Raw genomic sequence first — 25,367 nt, 5'->3', positions numbered from 1 at the left:
TAAGACATGCATTAAGCCCAGATTATAAAATTAGAGAATGACCAATGAACCCATTTACATCTACTGTGTAGTTATGTCTAAAGCAGGAAGGAGGGTGTTACCAAGAGAGCATTGTGCCATGTCACAGAGAAAGGAAGATAATAAAGGATTTTTAAGATGGCTGAAGAGGATGGAAGGGTCAGATTTCAAAGGTGGAGTGCATCAATTGAATGGCAGGTAGCAGGAGTTGGCAACCAACAGGCAGTGGCATCCTGTCATTCTGCTCTGCATACTGGACCAGTTCTCTGTCCAGGCAACCAAAGCTAACCTTTAGGGTACTGGCAGTACAGATGGAGCTCAGCCTGTTCCCATGTCTGGCCAAGGACAATTCTTGTCTTCCTGTCCCTTTCTGTTTACCAGTAAACTGACATCTTCACAGGTAGACAATGTGGTTTTTCTTCTAGCGCTCAAGCCCTAAAGGTTGCCACTGGTGAGCAGGAACAAGTGTAACCAAGCCTCCAGCAAATATACCAGATCCTTGGGGGAGGGGGGGCACCAGACCGTTCATAGGCAGCAGCAGCTAGTGTCACTTTACCAGCTCTTTTCCTGCTCTGCTGCCAGAAGGATGCCCCAGGTGAGCATATAACCATTGTCTGCACTGCAGAGCTAAGTGACCCATGCAGTGCTGGCCTGTGGTTGGCTTATTCCAGGGCCATTTCTAGTCAGCTCCTTCTGTCATATGAACCTATAGGATGTATGTGGCCAGAAAGATACTTTTGCTGCATGTATACACAGTTTTTAAAGCATACATAGACTTTTGCAGTGGATTGGTTGTTTATCAAGGGACCTCCACTAAAAGAGTAGTGTCTGTATAACACAGCAAGCCCCACTAAACCTATTGTAGCATCTCTCCCTCTCTCTCTCTCTCTCTCTGCTGAAAGCAGGGCAAGTCCTGCCCACCTGGTAAATCTGGCAGAGGTCCCTGGCATTCTCAAATCACACTAGAAAACTAAAGGGGGTGCACGTCACACTCTGTATTATTGCATCAATGCTCCTTCCCACATTCAGCATCCAAGCCCCACCCTGAACCTCAAAGCCATTTCTCATTGGAGGGAGCCAAACCAGTAGGTGTGACCTCTTCCTGTTAAGGAATGGCACACACCTGGTGTTTGTTTGTTTGTTGCTCTGCAATTCAGCAAAAAGCTTTCTAGTGCGCCACCAACTTGAACAGTCACCGTACACCCACAGCAACCCCTGCTTTGCATATGTGAGTCTAACTGGTTGTTTCCCCAAGATTTGACATCATTTGGGACCAGTTCACACAAGCATAAATTGCATTTGATTTTTCTGTATGTTCCTGTTGGTGACTGGCAATTGAGTGCCTGAAAGTGACCTAATTGAAAAGCAGCAATTGAAAGCAAAGGTTAGAGTTGCGAACCTCTAGGTGGGGCTTGGAGATATCCTAGCATTACAACAGATCTCTAGATTTTAGAGATTAGTTCCCTTGGAGAAAATGGCTGCTTTAAAGGTCAGAATCTAAGGTATTAAACCCTACTGAGGTTCCTTCCTTCCCCCAAACTTAACCTCTCCAGGTTCCATCAAACAAAATCCAGAAATTTCCAGATTCAGAGTTGGCAGCTCTAGTGAAGCTGAGGTTCTGTCTATTAGGATTGTTCATTCCCACGTGCAGATCATAGGGTTGCCAAGTCCAATTCATGAAATATCTGGGGACTTTGGGGGTGGAGCCAGGAGACTTTGGGGGTGGGGCCAGGAGACATTGGGGCGGAGCCAGGAACAAGGGTGTGACAAGCATAATTGAACTCCAAAGGGAGTTCTGGCCATCACATTTCAAGGGACCACACACCTTTTAAATGCCTTCCTTCCATAGGAAATAATGAAGGACGGGGGCACCTTCTTTGGGGGCTTGTAGAATTGGACCCCCTGGTTCAATCATTTTGAAACTTAGGGAGTATATTGGGGAGAGTCACTGGATGCTATACTGAAAATCTGGTGCCTCTACCTCAAAAAACAGGGCCCCCAGAGCCCCAGATACCTGCTGATCAATTCTCCATTATTTTCTATGGGAATAAGCCTCCATAGGGAATCATGAGTTCCCAGCAGACATTTCCCTCCCCACCCCCACTTTCTGATGACCCTGAAGCGGGGGAGGGCCTCCAAACCGGGGGATCCCCTGCCCCCACCTGGGGATTGGCAACCCTAGCAGATCACCATTTCATCATGCAATGAGCATGTATGCACAAGACCGACAGACATGTGTGAACAACACTCGATTAAATAGCACTGTGCTTGCAATGAACCAGAGATAGCTTGCTCCCGCATCCAAGCCATTGCTTCACGTTGCTGCAGCTATCAAGTGATCACTGTGTTGGTACAGACTGGCCCTCAGTTCACTATATGCAGGCCTCGGATTCAGCAAGAGCTCACAGGAGCACAGCTCCTGAACCTTTCTGAGGGTTCCCCCTCCTCCTCCCCACCTTGTCCATTGAATAGTAGGTGCAGCTGCATAACAATCCCTGGATGAACTCCACCACCTATTTTCCCACAAAACGACCCCCGACTATATGTGTAAATTCTGGACACCTTGCACACACGAAGCTGCCTTCCACTGAGCCAGGCTATTGGTCTACCAAGGTCAGTCTTGTCTACTCTGATTGACAGTGGCTCTCCAGGATCTAAGGTAGAGAAAGTCTTTCACATCTCCTGCTACCTGATCTTTTAAACTTGGAGTATCAGGGACTGAGCCTGGAAACATCTGCAAACAAAGCAAATGCTCTACCTCTGAAGCACAGCCCTCCTGGCCTGTGCCCCAGTGGAAAATATTGTACTAGTGTTACCATTTCTTGTGCCTTTATTTAACTGGATATACACAGGGCTTTTTTTTTTTAGCAGGAACGCACAGGATCGCAATTCTGGCTGACTTGGCATCAGGGGGTGTAGCTTAATATGCAAATGAGTTCCTGCTGGACTTTTTCTTTTAAAAAGCCCTGGATATACAGACATGCTGTGAATGTGGGAAGACAAAATGACCCCACACACACACATACACCTTTGGGGGTTAAAAGAGTATTTCATGCTGTTCACAAGCAGATAAAAATCACAGCACCCTCCCAACACCATGCAATATAAAATAAAATCAACAGGGGAAAATGAAAAAAAAACTTCACAGGTAAGCAACAAATAGATTAGAGCAATTCCTAATGGCACTTTTCCCCCCTGGATCCATTCTCTTCTCTTGTCTCTTCTTCAAAGCAAAGATCTGGTCCTGACTTTCCTCCACCTTACTGTAACAGGAAGCACTTCAGAAGAACTTAGGAGGGACCATCTACAGGGAATACCCATTTGGAAACTACAGTATTTTTTGTACCATAAGACTCACTTTTCCCCCCCAAAAAAGTGGAGGGAAAAGTGTGTGCGTCTTAAGGAGCGAATACTGCAAAAAATTCACACAAATGCCTCTAAATTCACACAACCGGCTCTAAAAACTAGGTGCGTCTTATGCTCAGGTGCGTCTTATGGAGCGAAAAATACGGTACTTCCTTCATTGTAGCAAGATGCTTGGCTTGCAATATCCTGACATTCTGCGGAGCCTCCCAACATTTTATGATTGAGCCCAGCTCTCATGGCAGCCGTTCTGTGCTGGCACCCACTACTGGCTCCACAAGGTTTGGTGGCCCTAAATAAAGAAAAGTAATGTCAAATGAGCCTGTCAGATAGGTACGTTGTTATACCTCTGTTAGCCCAATAGTAAAAGCCAAAAAGGCCCAAACACCATCCATGTAATACATTCAAGACCAAACCAAAGACTCACAAACCTGCACAAACTTTCAACCTGATGAAGAGTTCTGAGAAACTCAAAAGCTTGTACATTTTTATGTCTTGGTGGGGTGATCCTAATAACGTATTGCATGGATATTTCTTTGAGTTTTTTGAAGTCTGTCAAATAGCAGATACTCTACAGAATAAAATCTGAATCCAGGGACACCTTCAAGATCAAAAAAGCTTTATTCAAGGTATAAGCTTCTTGTGTGCTTGCACACTTTTTCTGAGAGACACATTCCCCCAAGGGCCTCTCCATTCAAAACTCAGGCAGCCACATATATATCCATGGCTTCAGGATGTTGTTGTGAACCAGTAGGTCATTGGACAGAATCAAGGAATATTGGAAACAGCCCCAGGCCTGGCCTATCACAGGCAGCATTACATCTTCTGAATATTGAGTTCAGGGCTGACCTCAGGGCATCTGGCACCTGAGTTGCGGCCCCGCCACCTCACCCTGCTGCTCCCCACCCCACCACCCTCCTCCCTTCATCCTTGCCCCCAGTGAAGATGAAGATGAGTGCCACAGCGGAAGCATGGGGGAGGGGTCCTCAGAGCATGTACACCACCTAGCTACCATCACTTCCAGAAGCTTCCAGAAGCAATGGTGGCTGAGCTGAGCAACGACAGCTGGGCAGCATGCACGCTCTGCAGCACAGGAGCTGTGCCACCATGCTTGCCTATTTCCCTCAGGAGGAGGCAAGGTTGGGCGGGAGTGCCCTAATCAATGGCCCCCAGGGCTGTGCCCTATGCAGCTACCTAGGACTGCCTAATGTACAGGCCAGCCCTAACTGGATCAGAGTCCATCTTCAAAGAGGCAGCTCCCATCTCACTTTGGGGCATTCTGTCCTTTGTGTACAACATGCAGGTCTCAAACCACATAGAGAACCCTGCTAGATCAGACTGAAAGTTGTGGTAGTCTAGCATCCTCTGCCCTACAATAGCCAGTCATTGGAATGTCATAAGCAAGGCATAGATGCCATTCGCACACATACAAACTATTTGAATTCCTCTGCCCAGTAAATGTCATTTGTGAGTGCACTACCAGGAGTGAACACAGCGGTTCTGTTTAGCCATCATGAGTAATGGCTGTTGAAAGACTCATCCTCTGTGACTGTATTTATTCATTGCATATTGTTTCTTTCCATCCATAAGGGGAACCTCAGAGTGGGTTTGTCGAATTCCTTTTTAAAGCCAAATTGAAAAACATTTTATATTGTTAAACATGGATGAATGTTATAGTAGATTGATGGGGAAATAATTAGTGTTATTCAATTCAATTCAATAAATTTCAGTAAAAAAATTGCCACCCTCCAGCAGCCCCTGGAGCAATCTGGGCCCTCCGGGAGGTTGTACCCCCAGTCCCCTGCCCTTGGCAACTGTAACTGCACCACTCAGCCATCATTTCTTTAAACTCAAAAGCTTCAACATCTTCTAACCATTTTTTGTAAGGAAGTTGTCCCTGATGGTTTTGGTTCCCCTCTCCTACCCCTTTTCCAATTATCTTCTCCTCATTCTGAGATGGGGCAACCCAGACCACACTCTCTGCCTCCACCAGCCTCTGCATCTTGTGACACGGGCTGTTGTCTTCAAATCCTGCCTTCAAATAGAGCTCCACCCCTGGAATGCTTCCTTTTGGGATGTTCCTTTTACTCCCCGTCCTTCTCCTCACTCTCAGCAGGGCAGGAGGAGCCTGGAAGTTTTGATGGCCTTTAACTGAGAGGGAAAAGAACGTTCATGCTGCAGATGGGAAGAGCTGATAGGGGGGGGAAGCATTTTAGGAGAAGAGGACTCCCTCCAGGTAAGGGTCGGGGCACTGCGGGGAGGGAGGGAGGGCGGGCAAAGAGTCAAGAAAGCTGGTGAAGTGTCGTATTGCAAGGAGAGGAATACTGAGCCAAAGGTACTAAGCTCGGAAATATCAACTATGTGGGGAAAGGGAGGCTGACAGGGAACAAGAAAAGTGTTTGAGTGTGTGTGTGGTGAGGTGATATTAGCCAGGGTTCATCACAGCTAAGCCCCAGGACCTATTTTTAGTGCTGGAAAGCCAGAAAAATGTGGCCTTAATATGTTTCCAATATGCCACGACCTGTTCCTTCCCCAGCCATACAAACTCGGAGTAGCTTGCAAGAAGGGGACTTGCAAACAAAAGCACATGACTCCCAGGCATGCTTGAGCCCCGGCACCTCTTCTTTTAGAAATGAAGCCCTGATCAATGGTATCTGGTTGCAAGAAGTCTCAGGTTAGGGAATTCTCAGTGAAGCCTTAACTTTTGTTGTACACACTGCTCCAAGGAGGAAGCTCCCCTGTGCATTTCATTTTTATTTTTGTCTATGTGACAATCCAGTTGCCTTGAATCTTGCATGTGTATTGGTCGGGAGTGTTGGGTGTATCTGGTGTAGTTAGGTGGCATTGTTAAATAGGGGAGGGGCTGTGGCTCAGGGGTAGAGCAGCTGCTGGGCATGCAGAAGGTCTCCTGATCAGTCCCTGGCATCTCGAAGATCAGGAGGAGGTGATGTGAAAGACCTCAGCCTGAGATCCTGACGCCCCGCTACCTGTGTGCGCTGACCATACTGGCTTTGATGGACCATTGGTCTGATCCAGTACAAAACAGCTTCCTGTGTTCAGGATGGTACTTTTGGGGACTGGATGGTGGATGAATTGTCTGAAAAACTGTTGGCAGGTTTTCCCCCTCTTTTTTTCCTCTGCCTTTTTCATTCGTTGTTTAAGAGCTCTGTAGTCCACTTTGAATCTCAACAAGATAGGCGGAGAATAAATGAAGTTGTTAAATAGCAACAACAATAAACCCACGTGGAACAAATGCTAGTGAAATAGTGGCCAAGCTACCAGAAATAATCATTTACATTCCTAAAACAATATCCATAGTTTTCACACAAAATCTCACTTTTGGGAGAGGGAGTTACAAGACGTACGATTCTAATGCTGCAGGATATCCTGAAATTTGAGGTGTGTTTTGCTTTGCTTTGCTTAGTTACCTTTTGATAAGGCCAAGCAATCCAAGCAGGTACAATAGGACACAGGTTTAAATTACAACAAGAACGGTGAAGGTAGAAAACATCAAGATAAAATTACGTAGTGTAATTTTTTCCGTATCAGAAACATATTCAGGCAAAAATGGACATGGAGCCCATCTATTCACTCCACTCAGTGCTGTCATAAAGAATCTTGGTCCTTTTTACTTGCAATTTTATTTTTAGTATAAAGGAAAGGCCTTATAACCCCTACTAAGTTTCACTGCAAGGCTGTGAAGTAGGCTGCTTATGTCCTCATTTTAGAGATGGACAACTGAGGTTGCCAACTTTGGGTTGGGAAATTCCTGGAGATTTGGGGAGTGGAGCCTAAGGAGGGGTATAATGTCATTGAATCCACCCTCCAAAGCATCCATTTTCTCCGGGGAAACTGATCTCAGTGGTGTGGGGATCAGTTGGAATTCGGGGAGATCTCATCCTTATAACCTCAGCTATAATTGCCCAGTTAAATCTTAATTCTAACTAGCCCTTCCTGGCAACTAACCCACCTCTTGCTATATGTAATGGTTGAGGAAATTCCATTTCTCTGTATCTGAAGAACTGTGCTTGCATATGGAAGCTCATGCCTTGAATAAAACTTCGTTGGTCTTGATGGTGCCACTGGACTTGGGCTTTGTTCTGCTGCTTTGGACCAACATGGATGCCCACCTAGATCTATCCTCGTGGAGGTTAACAGCCTTAGGGATGACAGTCTCCAGGTGGGGCCTGGGGATTCCCTTGAATTACAGCTCATCTCCAGATTACAAAATTCAGAAAACGGATGCTTTGGAGGGTGGACTGTATGGCATTGTACCCCACTGAGGTCCCTGTCCTCTGCAGGCTCCATCTCCATATCTCCAGGAGTTTCCCAACCTGGATCTGGCATCTGTACCCCACATCCCCTGCCAGGGGAACCTGGCACTACATTATACTACATTGTGTATAACCCCTTGCACAATGTTATACTACATTGTGTATAACAGAGGCTGGGGTATTGTGATGGGACCTAAACTGCTGCATAATTTCATGGCATTTGAATCAGGGTCTCCTAGATCCAAATTAGCGGGGAACCAAGGGAAAGCGATCAACCCAACTTCAAAGATAACAGCTTTCCCCTCCACATATCCCTATGCTTGCTTGCAGACTTCTCTTTGTCCCCACTGATGAATTATTCAGCAGTGGAGGAGAAGCAGAAAGCATGGACAACTTTCTACCCACTAGACTGTGTCTCCAAAATGCTATTTTTAATGGACAGCCCAAATTAGGCCCACTGAGTCTCATCATTTGGTGTGCCAAAAGCTCTGCCTCTTCCTTTTTATTTACGACAATGTGATGTGATCCAGTAGTCCCTATTTGCCAGGGACAGTTTCTTGCTATCTGTGCCTCATAAATATGTCATCACCACTATTTAAAATAGGGTTGCCAAGTCCAATTCAAGAAATATCTGGGGACTTTGGAGGTGGAGCCAGGAGACTTTGGGGATGGAGCCAGGAGACACTGGGGGCAGAGCCAGGAACAAGGGTGTGACAAGCATAATTGAACTCCAAGAGAGTTCTGGCCATCACATTTAAAGGGACAGCACACCTTTTAAATGTCTTCCTTCCATAGAAAATAATGGATAGGGGCACCTTCTTTGGGGGCTCATAGAATTGGACCCCCTGGTCCAATCGTTTTGAAACTTGGGGGGTACAATATAGATACTATATTGAAAATTTGGTGCCTCTACCTCAAAAAACAGCTCCCCCAGAGCCCCCGAAACCTCCAGAACAATTCCCCATTATACCCTATGAGAATCGATCACATAGGGAATAATGAAGACGTTTCCCCCTCTCCCCCCCTCCTTTTTCTGGCCAGTCTGAAGCAGCGGATCAGCCTCTCTACTCACCATTTGCTGCCAGCTTCTTCACAGAAACAGAGACACACCATCCTAAATTGAAGCCTTTCAAGTCAAGCCTCTGGAGGTCCAAAGGCACATGGTCCTTTGCGGGCGGGTGGGGCTCTCCCCCCCCCCCGCCAGCCAGCTGATTAGGGCGGGAAGCAGCCTGGGAAAACTGAAGAAAGGCTGCTGCAATCAAGGCTGGGTGGGAAGGGAAGGGCAGGGCAAGGAGAAGCTGCTGAGATCGGGGCTGGGTGGGAAGGGCCGCCATTCCCCCCCGCTTTCCAGATTTTTGGCTAGCGGGGGGAGAAGGCTCCAAATCGGGGGTCCCCAGGCAAGGCGGGGGATTTGGGAAGCCTAATTTTAAAAAAAATTGGGCTGGATGTGCCTTACTGTCCTGCTAGTGTGAATTGCAAGGGGTTCCTTTTTGAGAATTCAGTTCCTTCCCCTGACTTTGTAGAAGTCACATTTCTAAATGGGCAAGCAGATGCCTCTTTAGCACACATGTGTATTAATGCCTGTGCATGAACACTAAAGAGAGTTGCTGGGGCCGGGTTGGGAAATACTTGGAGATTTGGAGGGTGGAGCCTGAGAAGGGTGGAATTTGAGGAGGGGAAGGAGTACACTGGAGAATAATGCTGTAGAGTCCATTTTCTAACGTTGATTTGACCTCTGTCGCCTGGAGATCAGTTGTAATAGCATGAGATCTCTAACCACCACCTGAAGTTGGCAATCCTAACACTAAAGCACTCACCAAACTCAGCCTGCCATTTTGCAAAGGGGTATAATACAATTCTACATTACGCTGAATATATATCCCTGACCTGGATGGCCCAGGCTAGTCTGATCTCGTCAGCTCTGGGAAGCTAAGCAGGATTGGCCCTGGTTAGTACTTGAATAGGAGGCCACCAAGGAGATCCAGGTTTGGTACGCAAAGGCAGGCAATGGCAAACCACCTCTGGTTGTGTCTTGCCTTGAAATCCTACAGGGCTGCTATAAGCCGACTGTCAACTGTCAGCATTTTTCACCACTACTGAACAAATGCCCCCTTGCTTTTAAATTACTTCAGTGCAGAATAAAGCAACACAACATGCAGCAGCTGGAATAGAATCTTCAGCAGCGTATCAGGCAGAGGGACTGGAGAGGGGGGCTCAGGCAGAGATCTTCACCTTGGTATAAAAGGATGAATGTTACAAGCACATCCCCATTTTCACCTGTGAAATGTTGGTGGGTTATGGGAGTCATCCTTAGAAGCCCCACTGCGTCCCATGTTATTCAATAGAGCTTACTTCCAGGAAAGAGACAAGACTGCAACCTTTGATGACACCCTTCTCTCTGCCAACTATAATAGAGCTATACATAGGCATAGTGGGGAAAAACCTGAGCCATGACGTTTGAAGAAACGTGGAAGGAGCATCTTTCTTTACACCCAGTGGCCATTTTTGTATATAGTTTTGCTGTTAAAAAGAAGGCAATGAGGCTGACAAGGTGTGTGGAAAGCCTGAAAGGTATAAATGTCATAAATAAATAAATGATTATTAGAATGTTGGACTAGAATCTGGGAGGCCTGGGTGTGAATCCCCCCTCTGCCATGGAAGTTGGATGGGTGGCCTCACATGCTCTCAGCCTAACCAATTTCACAAGATTGCTGCTGCATTTATACACCAATGGGACCAAAAGCAGCTTGCATCATTCTCCCCTCATCCATTTGATCTTCACATCAACCCTGTGTGATAGGTTATTTGGAAAGTGTGTGACTGGCCCAAGGTCACCCAGTAAGCTTTCATATCTGAGTGGGGATCAGGCTTGGTGCTAGGGGTGCCTGCGCCTCTAGGCCAAACCCCGATCATCCGCCCCATTGCTATTTCCCCATGCGCCAAGCGCACATCCCAATGACATCATTATGACGTCACTGCCACACCCCTCTGGACTTTGCCAAGGCCTCCCAAGCCTCAGGAAGCCTCAGCAGAGTCTGAAAGGCAATGGGCACACTCAGAGTCAGCTCTGAGCACACTCGCTGACACACACACCCACCTTGTGATGGCAGCAGGCATGGGGAGACAGACGGCAGCGGGAGCGGGGAGGCAGACGGCAGCAGGCATGGGGAGGCAGACAGCAGCAGGCGTGGGGAAAGGGGACGTCTCATGGTGCCCTTAGGCCAAGTGGTGCCCTAAGCAGCCACGCGCTGGCCCTGGTGGGGATTCAAACCCCATTCTCCCAGATCCTAACTCTAATACTCTAAACACCGCACCACACTGACTTTGGTCCCCATTAGGGAGTAAAGTGAGGTATAAAGATTTATATAGATAAAGAGATGGGTGGAAGGAAGGAAGGAATGAGAAATAAGCCATGAATAAGAAGGTGGTCTCCCTGCCGAGAAGCATGAATTGTCTAATGACTTAGGGAAGTCCTTCATGATAGCTACTATGGGGAACTGTGACTATCGGCTTTCCTATGTCCAGATTTTCTTACCTATATCTGCCCCATTTGAACACCCTTTCCTCTGATCCATTCTACTGGGCAGGGGGAGGGGGAGGGCTGTAAGAGAACCCCGAATGCTCAAAAGAGCCAATTTCCTAGAATCAGGGCTATTTCTTATCCTCCCCCTTCCCCACCTCAGGAGGACCAGAAGAATCAGTTTTTACAAAGACGTATCTATGTGTGATTTACACCGATGGAAGCTGAGCTAGAGCCATGGCAGAGGCTCACCAGCAGTTTCTCCCAAGCCACATGGCACCACTCTTGAATGTTCCTAATCCCCAAGACACATTGGAGAAACAACAGCAATGGTACAGTTGTCACTTCCAGGCAGGTTTTTATATATATGTATATATATATATCAGGAACTCCTCTGGATATTAGGCCATGCCCCTCTGATGCAGCCAATCCTCCTGGAGTTAACAGTAGACCCTGTACTAAGAGCTCCGTAAGCTCTTGGAGGATTGGCTACATCAGGGGTGTGTGGCCTAATATGCCAAGGAGTTCCTGCTACAAAAAAAGCCCTGCTTCTAAACATGGGGGTGACACATAAAATCCTTGGCTACCCCCCTCCTCCTCCCAGGCATTCTCATTTTCCATCTTTCAGGAAACGCCTTCCTGAATTTCCAGCTTCAAGCCCTGAATCAGCAGTGCAGGAAACCATGCCCCGAGTTTAATTGCTGTCTGTCCACATCTTACACATGTGGCTGGCTGGAGTTAACATTACACAGATTTTCGCTTTCTTAGAGAACCATCTGCTTCCCTCGTCAATAAGATAATGTTTGTTTCAGAATCAAATGTCTTTATACTGTTGTTTTATTGTTGTTTTTATTCTTATTACCCACCTTCGGCGCTCAGGAGAAAGCTGGGTATGTAAATGTTTATGTAAATAAACATTTATGTAAATGTTTTTTACATAAAGAAGAAGAGCTGGTTTTTATAATCTGCTTTTCTCTGTCATGAGTCTCAAAGCAGCTTACAATCACCTTCCCTTTCTCTTCCCACAACAGGCACATATGTGAGGTAGGTGGGGTGAGAGAGCTCTGAGAGAACTGTGACTGGCCCAAGGTCTCCCAGCAGGCTTCATCTGGGGGGTGGGGAATCAAATCTGATTCTGCAGATTAGAGATTGCCACTCTTCACCATGACACCATGCAATTTCCACCAATTTCCCTTTCTGGCTATGAACCCCTTCATGCTATTCCTGAAGGTTCCTTATCCTTTAGGAGCAGAATTTCATGGATGGTGAGAATAAGGCTGACAGGCCCCCACTAATGCAGATTCAACCGATTGATTCTAAGAAGAGTGGAGGAAAGAATTGTCAAATTCACAAGTGAATATTGCAGCACTGGATCTCTTGCATGTAGATAAATTTTTGGAGAAGAAAAATGAGCACCCACCAAATAGATAAATTCGCTCTCAAACACAAACACAACCAGAGAGCAAGACACACACACACATAACTGTGAACTCAGATTCTGCTCTTCTCTTGGAATTCTCTAGGTTTGCTTCAGATGGGAATGCTAGGAACTACTACACACAGCAAACTCGGTCAGATTTATGAGAGTTACTTGGCTTTAAAGGGGAATCTCGTGGTCTGCATGGGGCAACTTTTTACCCAAGTGTTGATGTTGTTGTTTCTCTCCCCTCCCCATCCGTTTTAATCCACACAGCAACAACCCTGTTAGTTGCCTTAAGTGGAGAGCGGGGGACCATCCCAAGGCTATCAGTGATCTTCTATGATGTGGGAATTTGAACAGATCCCAGAATGGAACAGATCCCAGATCCCATTCCAGCTCTCTAACCACTACACCCTGCTGGCTCTTTTACACATTCACAGAGCCTGTCTGATATTCTGGGAACATGCAGTGGGAGTAGGGTTGCTAAATCCAATTCAAGAAATATCTGGGACTTTGGGGGTGGAGCCAGGAGACATTGGGGGTGGAGCCATAAGAAAAGTTGTGACAAGCACAACTGAACTCCAAAGGGAGTTCTGGCCATCACATTTAAAGGAACCACACACCTTTTAAATGCCTTCCCTACATTAGACATAATGAAGGATAGGAGCACCTTCTTTTGGGGCTCATAGAATTGGACCTCGTGGTGCAATCTTTTTGAAATTTGGAAAGCATTTTGAGGAGAGCCATCAGATGCTAGGCTGAAAAGTTGGTGCCTCTACCTCAAAAAACAGCCCCTCCAGAGCCCCAGATACCCCCAGATCAATTCTCCATTATACCCTATGAGAATCGATCTCCATAGGGAATAATGAAGTGCCCAGCAGACATCCTCCCCTCTTTTCTGATAACTCAGAAGTGGGGGAGGGCCTGTTCCCACTTGGGGATTGGCATCTCTACTCATGAGTTGCAGAATTTCCACCTTCTTTAAAGTAACGCAGAGCAACCAAAGGTTCATGTTTACCTTTCCTATGCAAACGACCTCTGAAAAGATTGTGCAACCAACCGAGGGTCTGGGCTGCTTTCACAGCCACTGGGAGCAGCCATGTTGTCCTCCCCCCACCCCCATTCAGCCTTAAAAACACAGACACACCATCCCAAGGGGAAGCCTTTCCAAGTGGAGTCTGAAGCCTCCGGAGGTGGAAAGGCACATGGTAGTGGGCCAGTTGACTGGGAGTGGGAAGGAGCCTGGGAAAGCCGGAAAACCCCCGCTGGGACCTGGGGATTGGCAAGCCTAAGTGGGGGAGGGTGGTTTTATTTATCTTCTGCTTGCACATCTGGGAGGCTGCCATGGCTGGAGACAGAAAACTGGACTAGATGGGCCCGCTGCCTCATGCACTACAGCTCTCTTATCCTGTTTCAAGTTTTTAAGTAGCCTGCAAGCCTAAGAGCACTTTCCTGAGAGGAAAGCCCAATGGAATAAAATGGGACTTCCTACTGAGTAGACCTGCTTCATGAGACCCATGATGTCTTATCCCCATGCAAACCGACAAGAATGCAATTATGATAACAGATTCCCAAGTAAATACTCAAGGGCTGATAACAGATGGGCATTTTGGGGCGGTTGGGAGGCATCCTAAATCAGGACAGCTCAAAAAGTGCCTTCCTGAAGCCTCCACACATTCCCCCATAAGCCATCCCCATCCCATCCATGGGGCAACATGGGCATGTGCAGATGGCCATTGTGCACCAATCCTGTCCCCATATATTTTCAGTAGTCACACGCATGCACACATATGTGCATGTGCGTGCACATGCGCTCCTGCACACATGCGCACTGAACAGTTTTAATTTTAAAAAACTGGATGCGACTTGGGGCGGCTTGGTGGTTTCACATCGCCAAGGCGCCTCGCTTCTGCCCTTCCGCTTCCAGATGCCAAGGAGGCAACTGGCAAGCAGCTCGAAAATTTGCTACAACTTTGGAAATGGTAGCCTTTTCAGTCGCACTGTGGAGGCTGGAGGACAGGGTGAATATGGGACAAGGACACGCGGCAAATGTTTTCGTGTGGAGGGATTTTGGGGGGTCAATTTTAGAGGCATCTCTGAGTCAGCCCAAAGTGCCGGTCTGTTAGCAGCCAATAAAGCTTCCTTAGAATCCAAACAGGGTTCCCATTATTGCCTTGGCAAATGCTGAGAGCAGGGCTGTAGCCAGAAATTTAAAGGTGTGGGGGGGGGGGGCGTTTTTATTTATTTATTTATTCGAGATTTATATCCCGCCCTTCCTACGAATGGCTCAGGGCGGCTTCCAACAATTAATCAAACATAAAATTTAAACAGTTTTAAAATTCAGGGGGATTTTTAAAAATTCAAGGGGTACCTGCATTTTTAAAAAGTCCCACCCACACCTAAAAATTGCTGCAGAGGTCTGGCAATACTGGCTGCCGGTCTCCAGGAGCAATTTAAATCACTCCAGGAGGTGGGCGGCTGCTTCTCCCACACAGCTGGAGGGATCAGAATCGTGTGAGGAGGGAGGAAGCCACCAAGCCTCAGAGGAGGCTGCAGGCCACCTCTCCATGATTCAAATTGCTCCAGAGGTGTGGCAGAAGCAGCTGCCTGCCTCCCTGAGCGATTTTAAGACCCTGCTGACCAGCTGGTCGAAGGGGTCTTTAATCGCTCCTGGAGGCCAGTAGCAAGTCTTGCCCCTCCTGAGCAATTTGAATCATGGGGAGGGAAGGTCTCAGCCGCCACCTCTCCCCCATGATTCAAATCACATGGGAGGGGCAGCAAGAACAGCTCCCAGTCTCCAGCTGGTCAGTGGGTCTTTAAATTGCTCCTGGAGGCTGGCAGCTGCTTTTCCCACATCTCGGAAGTGAAGGGAGGAAGGAGGCGGTGGCAGAGGCCCCCACAGCTGATCAGGGGACCTGAGTTGGGAGCCCCACCCACAAGTCGGGGTCAGGGCCCCCACAAGGTGCCCGTAGCTATGGGCCTGGCTGAGAGACTTTGGGAGGATATTATGTCACTAGGATTGCCAGGTCTGTGGTGGAAAATATCTGGAGACTTTGGAGGTGGATCCAGGAGAAGGCAGGGTTGGGGAGCCTCTGCGTAGTACAGTGCCATAGAGTCCACCTTTCAAAGCAGCCATTTTTTCCAAGGAAGCTGATCTCTGCCAGCTGGAGATCAGTTGTAAAAGTGGGGGATCTCCAGGTCCCACCTGGAGGCTGGCAACCATAGATGTCACTTCTGAGTGATACTCCAGGCTGCCTTGTCTCCTCTTGTATTTATCATGGAGACTGGGTGAAATGTATCGCTATTTGAAGGCAATTTTTTCTCAAGCTCCTCAATTCTTTGGGTTCTGGAACTCTAGGGTTGCTATGCAGAGACAGGCGCTGGCAAACTACCTGTGCTGTCTCTTACACTGAAACCCCTACAGGGGGTTTTCTTACAGCCATTGGCTGTGGCTTGATGGCACTTTCCACCAGCAGCTTGGAGAATGCATCTAAAGTTAAATTTGCTTTATTCTACCTCTCCCTCCCTGTCTTGCAGCTCTCCAACATGTTTATTCTATAGATGTTTATTCTATGTGGCTCTTATGTTAAGCAAGTTTGGCCACCCCTGGCCTAGAGTGTCATGCAGTTCCAGTTTCTGCAATCCCTGCCCCCCCCCCCCCCATGCTCTCAGAAGTAGCCAGCCAAGTGTTGGCCACCCTTATCATCATTGGTGGGAAAAGCAGAGTACAAGTAAATAAGTAAGTCTTTCCATTGCCCAATCCCTGTTATTTGCCTGTTTGGTTTAGGAGTGATTTGGAATGTGTCAGACACTCCCTCCCTTTCCCTCTTAATTAATGATCGGTATTCTCCAATTAGGGAGCACCTATGCTATTTGGGATGCTGCGTCCATGTTTAGGTGCATTCCTGCATGCCATGTCAGATCCGATCCCAGCCAAGCTTTTTTGCAGCTCTGCCTACTTCTTCCTGGAAACTAGTGTTCTCTGGCACATTTTATTGGTTAGCCTTAATGTTTTCCTTCTGGATTCAGGGAGGGGCAGTAAGATGGAGCAGCATCGTGGATGCAGATGTGGAAAGAGCTGTGCTTTCTCTCTGTTTCTTCAGGGCTACTGTGGGAAAAGCTGAGATGTCAGCAGTGGGAGGGAATCCTGGCAGAGACAGGTACAGGACTAGCATATGACTTGTGACTCATCCTTTGGCCTCTTGCATTAACTGTTTTTGTTAAGCTGTACCTGGCAACTGCAGGCTGCACTATGACAAAGCTCTTTAAAACAACAGGGAATGGCATTGGAGCTGCAGAGGCAGCAATAGCCTGGGGGGGCCTCACACCCTTTCGGTATCCTTTGGCACAATGTCTAAAATCCACTCCTGCCAGGATCAAGCAAAAGGAAATTAGTTCCATATAAATGTTTCCTCGCCCAGAATAAAACGTTGTTGGTCTTAAAGGTGCCACTGGATTCAAACCTTGTTCTGTTGCTTCAGACCAACACAGCTACCCACCTGAATTGACCCCCCACTCCCTGGTTTGCCTGTTGAAATGAAATGAGAGTGCAGACAGGAAGAAGAAGATTTTGGATTTATATCCCGCCCTATACTCTGAACCTCAGAGCGGTCATAATCTCCTCTACCTTCTCCCCCCCCACACACACAACAAACACCCCGTGAGGTAGGTGGGGCTGAGAGTGCTTTTATAGCAGCTGCCCTTTCAAGGACAGCTTCTATGAAAGCTATGGCTGACCCAAGACCATCTTAGCAGCTGCAAGTGGAGGAGTGGGGAATCAAACCCGGTTCTCCCAGATAAGAGTCCGCACACTTATCCACTACACCAAACTGGCTCTCTTCCCTGCTCCTTTTCCCTCAGGAAGAGAAGGGATGGGTCTTAATTCCATCAGTGCTGGCTCTTTCTCCTACCAAAAATCATAACACCCCTCCCCCCAGCTAGGCTTACAATTTGCCTGTTCATGCCAGGCAAACTCCTGCCCCTACTCTCCATTGCCTGTGTTTGATCAATTGAGTATCATGAAGAAAAGGAACAATTTTATTTATTTTATTTTTATTTATTTATATGGCTTATTTCCCACCCTCCCCACCAAAGCGACCTCAGTTGCAGATGCTATGACATTACTTCCAGGGGACTGATGTCACAGTATCCATAATTTCCTCTGATCTCTATGGAATGATCATGAGGGGGTGGCCCTAGAACATCATGGATGGCTATGGAGTGATGTCACAGCATCCATGGTATTCCTCCTTCCACAGGCCTTGCCAACCAAAAACGTTTGGGATTGCCAAGCACAGAGCTTGCAATGCTACCCCAGCTTTTTGGCTTGCTTTGAACATATGAACATATGAAGCTGCCTTATACTGAATCAGACCTTTGGTCCATCAAAGTCAGTATTGTCTTCTCAGACTGGCAGTGGCTCTCCAGGGTCTCAAGCTGAGGTTTTTCACACCTATTTGCCTGGACCCTTTTTTGGAGATGCCGGGGATTGAACCTGGGACCTTCTGCTTCCCAAGCAGATGCTCTACCACTGAGCTACCGTCCCTCCCCAATGACTTGTCAAGTTTATACTGATAGTTTATTATTTTAATTAAGCAGGACTCTGAAGAGGTGGCACAGAAATCTCCTGAATAAAAGCAATCCATTTATAATTCAGAGAAATAGGCCCCCATATCTGTTTCCCTTCAGGATTCTGAACAGTAAATGACTCCCCGGGAATGGGTGAAGCCCCAGACATAAATCCCTGAGAATTCAAGATGGGTACCTGGCTATGTTAGTCTCTAGCAGAAAAATCAAGCAGGAGAGTTCTGTTAAAGACTCACAAGATGTATTCTGGCAGAGCTTACTTCATCAGATGCCTGTGCCCCCGCCTTTCCGCCTCTCCTGATGGGAGTCTCCAGGGGCTACTTTCCATTTTTAAATAAGTCAGCAGACAGTTACATGAAAATCTGCAAAACAGACTGGGCCCCTAGAGGGATGAAGAAACATGTATTCTTTCGTGGTGTTCATCAGTTTCAGAAATCTCAGTTGATCCCTTGCGTGCATTTGAATAAATGAATTGATTAAATCTCTGCCGTGTCACACAAATAAAAACAGTTGTCGTGACAAAAAACAATGTATAGTTTCATTTGATGTTGCACCATTTTAGAAGAGACTTCCCTTCCTGAGGGAAAAGGATTATGCCCTCACATTGCTTGGCTGTTGCACGGCTGTTGAGCTAGAGAAGTCATTTGCAAGGAGATTTGGGAGGATGGAGAAGACAACCCAGGCACATGAACAGGCTGGCCCTAGACTATCTAGCACCCTAGGCAAGGTCAACATCTTGTGCCCCCCCCCCCCCCCGATAAGATCACTGAGACATAGGAGGGACCTAATTAGGTGCCCCAAGAAGACTGGACCAGCCCTGCACATGAGTGCTGCAGAGCCACAAAAGCACCATAACCAATGAGGTCAGGATGCAGCCACAGACTCAGAGAGGAAGGCCTCTTTTCCATGCTGGCACTGCTGGCCATCATTTGTGGAAGTATTTTTTATTATTATTAAAAGTAATACTTTTTCAAAATGCACTAATTAAATAGGGGCATCTGCTAAAGAAATTACAGGGGTTATATTACTTTAATTAATTGGTGGGGAAATTAATAGGAATTGAATAGAAAGGGGGTGAAACAGACTTCTTGATGACCCTTTGAAGGGTTGCCAACCTCCAGGTGGGACCTAGAGAATTCTCAAAATTACAGATGATCTTCAGCCTACAGAGATCAGATCCCCCTGAGAAAATGGCTGCTTTGGAGAGTGCATTCTGGGGCATTATATCTCATTGAGGTGCCTCTCTTACCCAAACCTCACCATCCCTAGGCTCCACCCTTAAATCTCCAGGAATTTTCCAACCTGTTATTGGCAACCTAATCCTTTCCTCGAATCCAGGAACCAAACTATGTGATAAGTGACATGTGATATTTCCATCAACTCTCAATCAGCCCTAAGTGTCTTTGGAGAGAACAGAATACTAACTGATATTGCACAACTTAATGTAGTTCTAGAGAATCAATCACAAACATTTTGATTACTGTTCCCCCAAGGAGCTCAGGTTGGTGTATGTGGTTCTCACCTTGTCCATTTATCCTCCCAATGACCCTTATGAGAGAGAGAAAAAGATTGACCCCAGGTCACCTAGTGAGCTTCATGGGCGGGTGGAGATTTCAACACAAATATCCCGATCCTTGTCTGACACAAATCTAGTTAAGTAAACTGGACTGGAAAGAAACAAATGAAACTATACATGACAGGCTCAGGGAAGGATGAGGATGGTAAAACATCTCAAGAGGAGGCGGTCAAGTCCAACAGGCCTCGCTGCAACTCCATAAAGGAAATTGCAGGAGAGAAACAGCTAGTGAACCAAATGGCCTGAAAAGGTTTGCACAAGGCAGAGTGGGCTGGACAGGTGGAAGAGAATGATGGCTGAAAAGCAGGCATCATTTAGGCCTTGGATTAAGAAATAAGCCTGTTTGCATTTCAAAACACACGTAGGAAGCTAAGAAATAGAATGTGGTGGTGGTGGTGAACCTGCTGATCACAGAGAATTCCAGTAAACAGAACTGTTTTTCTGGTTTTCTATCCACCATAATTTTTGTTCTTGTTTTTGTAGTCCAGCAGACCGTCGCTCACACAGCCATTCATTTGCTTGCAAAAAGGAATCTGATGCAGGATTGCCAGGCCATCCATGCCTGGCAACTGCTGGGGACTTGGAGAGTGGGGACATGGGGTGACAGCATCATGTGCACTGCAACATCTCTCCGATTAAAACCCGGAAGTGATGTCACATCCCTCTAGGAATCACCACAAACTTGGTGGTAAAACAATAGAGTTTCTGGTGATTCCTACAGCAATGTGATGTCACTACTGTGTTTTCCCATCACGCTGCGCACAACATGGGCATTTTTAAAAATATATTTTTCTTCTGCCACATCTTGGAGCAGCAGTGGGCAACAAGGGTTGCCCAGTGGGAGACCTGACAACCCTCATCTGGGGCAATGGTGGAGTAGCTACCCATTTTCTCTTAGTTACCAAGCCAACCACCCCCCCTCGTCAAGTCAGAGCTGACTTATTGCAATTGTAGGATTTTCAAGGCAAGAAACATTTAAAGGTGGTTTGCCGTTGCCTGCCTCTGCCTGCCACTCTGGTACTCCTTGGAGGTCTCCCATCCAAATACTAACCTGGCCATGCTTAGTTTCCAAGATCTGGTGAGATCCAGCTGGCCTGAGCTATCCAGGTCAGGGTCATTACCAGTGCTTTTAATTAGGGGGTTGATCTTTTTAATTTTACTTCTTTTTACAATCTGCTTCTAGTTCAAGTAAGTTATAAAGCTATGCTATTGTTTTACATTGACCGTTTTCTCACCCAGCTTACCATGGGGTCACATTCCTGTTCTCTCCGCAGTGTCCGTCGGATTTCCCATTATCTGCGCTGAAGTTAAAGGAAGTGCCGTGGCTTTTGCGTAGCAAATGTAAACCGCTAAAACCCAGCTTACGTTTGCTACGCAAAAGCCACGGCACTTCCTGTAACTCCACCGCAGATAATGGGAAATCTAACAGACACTGCAGAGAGAACAGGAATGTGACTGCATGGTAAGCTGTGTGTGAAAACGGTCATTGTTACATTTTTTTTTTTGCAGGGATTTTAATAGTTTGATTTTATGCTTTTTATGATCTTATCCTTATTTTATTTTGTGAGCTGCCTCAAGCAGGTCTCTGGATTGGAGACATATAAATGTTTCAGATAAATAGATAAAGAAATAGTGGTTAGAGTATAACCACATGAAGCTGGCTTTTACACTTGTACTCCGTTGATCTATCAAGGTCAGAATTGTCTACTCCAAATGGCAGCAGCTTTTCAGGGTCTCAGGTAGAGGTCTTTGATACCATCTCCTATCTGATCCTTTTCAACTGGAGATGCTGAGGGTTGAACCTGAGACCTTCTGCCTGCAAAGCAAATGCTCTACCACTGAGCTCTTTAGGAGTAAGGGAACCTAGTTCAAATCAATACTCTGTCCTGAAGCTCACTGGTGACCTTGGACAAGGTACTCACTCTCAGCCTAACCTACCTCACAGGGTACAGGTAAATTGGAAGAGAGGTGTATGATGTGCCCACCCTGAACTCTTTGGAGATAGGGAGGGATAAAGAATGAATTAGATAATGATTGTAACTGTAACAATGTGTAATTATTTTATGGACATTTACAACCATAAGATGCAGGGTAACCACCAGCTTAAAAGACATTCCAGGAAAGTGGAGTGAGGGTGGAAGTTAGACGTATTAAATGTTGGAAGCATGACTGACAGCTATACAGAACATTCATCTGCAGAAGCAGGATACCTTTGAAGAAGGGGAGACAGCCAGAGACAACCAGCTTCACAGTTTGCTTTGGAGCATTCAGAGGCACAGAGATTGGAAACAGGATACTGGATTTACTGGCTCTTGGGTCTGATTCAGCAAAGTTCTTCATCTGTAATATTCACAGTGTTTGGTCTGTGATGAATTAGTAAGACTCTGTGGTTATACTGACAAAAGATGAATCATTGCAGTCTCTGAGCCCTCCGGGGACTTCTGCAAACACAGTTTTTAGTTCTAACTTCTCAGTTTCTTTGCCTGGCAAGAAGAGGGAAAAGGCAGCCCTGCCAGGCTCTTCTCCACCCTAATTAGCCTGCCAGCAATCCACACACACACCCCCCAGTCTGCCTTGAATCCCCTACATTTCAAAGGGACCCAACGTTCTTCTGTGGCATCTCCTGCCCTGAAGCTCCCATAAACATCTGACTTTCTTATGTACCAATTGCAGACTTTCCATCGCTGGCTGGTTGGAAGGTTCCTTGATCATTTCAAAGAGTGGAAACTGATGCCTGACATTCTGTGGATGGTAGTCCAACCACTGCACCACACTTGCTTTTGGCATTCTCACTGGGTTGGAAGTAGGGCTACTCTCCTTTAACTTTTATTCCTCTGGCTAAGGCCAGAGCACCCAGTCTCCTTTTTTCTGGAGCAAATGCCAGTTGGAGAAGATTTATTTCTAGCGAGGAAGAAGAATGCTGGTTCCCTGTTGGTGCTTGAGGGGCTAGAGGTGGGTTCCCCATTGTGTTCCTCTTAGGAGGATGGGGCTGCAATCTCCTGCAGTCTTGGCCTGGGGGATTCTTGAGTGGGATCTTCAATAATATTTTTGTGTTTGGAGGAGAGAATTCAAAGTCCAGCAAATTCCAAATAGTGAAGTTATGACACATGGAGCTGCCTTATATTGAATCAGGACGTTGGTCCATCAAAGTCAGGATTGCTTACTCTGACTGGCAGCAACTCTCCAGGGTGTCAGGTAGAGGTCTTTCACATCAACAGCTTACCTGATCCTTGTAACTGGAGATGCCAAAGATTGAACTTGGGACCTCCTGCATGCAAAGCAGATGTTCTACCACTGAGCCATGGCCTATCCCTTCCCATATTGTAACATAGCATATAATAGGAGAATATTGCTTTTATTTTAACTGGATATGAGCTTTTAAAATGGCTGGCTGAAAGGATGGGTGTCAAGCATGAGATTTCAAAATAACCAGTCCTTGGGTTCTGAAACAAAGTGTGGTTTATTGATAATCCATGTGGCTCAGCCAAGCTGGGTCTTGGAACTGATACTAAGTAACAACAGAATACATGCTTTAAAATGGCACATCAAAGGTTCTATAAACAATTCTACATTCACGTGTGAAAGTCACACTCTAACTTCCTTATCTCTATTGTGGTTGGCGCATCCTGGGTCCAGGCCTCGCCAGGCCTGGGAATGAGTCCTAGGAGGTCTTATCTTCAAAGAGGGCATTCCTGCATTTGTTAGTAAAAGCGAAAGAAGCAATGGAGGGGGTTTGCTACTTCGATGTGCCTGAATATAATTCATAGTTAGTAAGAATTCTATGATCTGACAATTATAACCAATATAACAAATAGAAAATTCACAATGCTTGACAATGGGTTGTTTGTTTGTTTAATGTGTTTGTTTATACCCCACCTTTTTGGAGACCCATCTTGCATCATTGCCCATTCCTCCATTTTTTCCTCACAACAATCCTGCAAGGTAGGTTGGGCTGAGAGTGTATGAGTGGAGCATGGCCACCCAGGAAGCTTCCACTGCAGAGTGGGGATTCAAACCTGGGCCTCCCAGATCCTAGTCCAACATTCTAACCACTGTACTACACAGCTTCTTGACAAATGTGGCTGGAATGGCAGAATAGAAGTACAGTGAGGAGTACGGGCTTAAGGGGTGGACATGCAGGAGCCACAGTGAGGGGGGAAAGCCTCAATGATCCTCAGTTACCTCCACATCCCATTGACATTATGCCATTCTTGCACTATAGTGAACATTTGCAACTGGTTTTTGCTGATCCACTCACTAATGATTGCTATGGTGTGGGTGCAGTCTGCAGTTTGTTCTCACCTCCTTGAGGTGACTCAGTCTAGCAAAGCAATGAGGTGTCATTAGCCAACTTCCCAGGGGTTCTATACATGGGTCATATTGGTTAGTCACCTCTTCTGACTTTCACTACCCATCTCGTTTCAGGGATTGTTAACTGAAACCAGAGACCATGAACTGGGGAGGCTTTGAAGGACTCCTAAGTGGTGTTAACAAGTACTCCACAGCCTTTGGGCGCATCTGGCTCTCAGTCGTTTTCATCTTCCGGCTACTGGTCTACCTCGTGGCTGCTGAGAAAGTGTGGGGTGATGACAGCAAGGACTTTGACTGCAATACGGAGCAGCCGGGCTGCCCCAATGTCTGCTATGACCATTACTTCCCGGTCTCCCATATCCGCCTCTGGGCCCTGCAGCTGATCCTGGTCACCTGCCCTTCCTTGATGGTTATCATGCATGTTGCCTACAGAGAAGCAAAAGAGAAAAGATTCAGGGAGAAATATGGAGATAATGGCAGGCGGCTCTTTCCTGATGTGGGTAAGAAGCGTGGGGGCTTGTGGTGGACCTATCTCCTTAGCCTCATCTTTAAGGCCGCTGTGGACATCGTGTTCCTCTGTATCTTCTACATCATCTACCCAAACTACACTCTTCCCCTTCTGGTCAAGTGCTTCCTGCCACCTTGTCCTAACATTGTCGATTGCTACATATCCCGTCCAACGGAGAAGAACATCTTCACCCTGTTCATGGTTGTGACAGCCTGCATCTGTGTCCTTCTCAGCCTCATTGAAGCATCCTACCTCATTGGGAAGAGATGTAAGGAAGTCCTGCAGGCCAGAAGTGAAAGATACAACCGACACCGTAGTGAGACCCTCATCCACAAGGATGCTGGCTCTCTTCCCTCCAGTCAGCAGGAAGCCTGTGAAGTGGGTGTACAGGTCTTCCATGGGACAGATTACAAACTGGCCACCGCATCTCTCACAAGCAGCTCTCCATGCGCTACAACAAAACATGAGAAAGTAGGTTAAATGTTCCACCGAATGAGAAGACATCACCCCCAGAAGAACCAGTGTACCTTCATTCTCATATCAGAACCTTCCTTGTCATGGATGTGATATGAGAAATGGAGGGAAGGTTGGGGAAAGAAGAATATCAAACTAGCCCAGTTGTGTTGGCCTCTGTCATATACTTCCTTATTATATAACTCTTCATTAAAAACAAACTCCATATCCTGGTGTATCAATATCCCTTGATATTGTGACCTAAAAGGCCAGAGGCAGGTGCTAGTTGTCTTCAAAGAGCTAAACGCACTTTCAAAGAGATTTTTGCTTGGGTGATG

General features: G+C 46.7%; 1 protein-coding gene across 3 annotated transcripts; it reads left to right on the top strand.

Moving 5' to 3' along the window:
• The first annotated feature begins 5,470 nt into the window (after positions 1-5,470).
• Positions 5,471-25,138, top strand: LOC132586375 (gap junction beta-5 protein-like). 3 transcript variants are annotated; one of them, XM_060258414.1, is made up of 2 exons: positions 5,471-5,617; positions 24,183-25,138. In XM_060258414.1, the coding sequence occupies exon 2, from the start codon at positions 24,208-24,210 to the stop codon at positions 25,054-25,056; it is 849 nt and encodes a 282-aa protein (XP_060114397.1). In that variant the 5' UTR covers positions 5,471-5,617; positions 24,183-24,207; the 3' UTR covers positions 25,057-25,138. The 3 variants fall into 3 exon arrangements, with proteins under 3 accessions (XP_060114397.1, XP_060114399.1, XP_060114398.1); XM_060258416.1 differs by lacking the exon at positions 5,471-5,617 and adding an exon at positions 16,638-16,755; XM_060258415.1 differs by lacking the exon at positions 5,471-5,617 and adding an exon at positions 23,647-23,699.
• The last annotated feature ends 229 nt before the right edge of the window (positions 25,139-25,367 follow it).

The sequence above is a fragment of the Heteronotia binoei genome, chromosome 17 (assembly GCF_032191835.1).
Source record: "Heteronotia binoei isolate CCM8104 ecotype False Entrance Well chromosome 17, APGP_CSIRO_Hbin_v1, whole genome shotgun sequence".
Taxonomy (NCBI): Eukaryota; Metazoa; Chordata; class Lepidosauria; order Squamata; family Gekkonidae; genus Heteronotia; species Heteronotia binoei.
Note: the sequence above shows the minus strand (reverse complement) of the source record. Positions and strands in the feature narration are given on the sequence as shown.

Excerpts from the sequence above, each read along its gene's own strand:
- LOC132586375 (XM_060258414.1), top strand. The coding sequence starts at position 24,208 with ATGAACTGGGGAGGCTTTGAAGGACTCCTAAGTGGTGTTAACAAGTAC.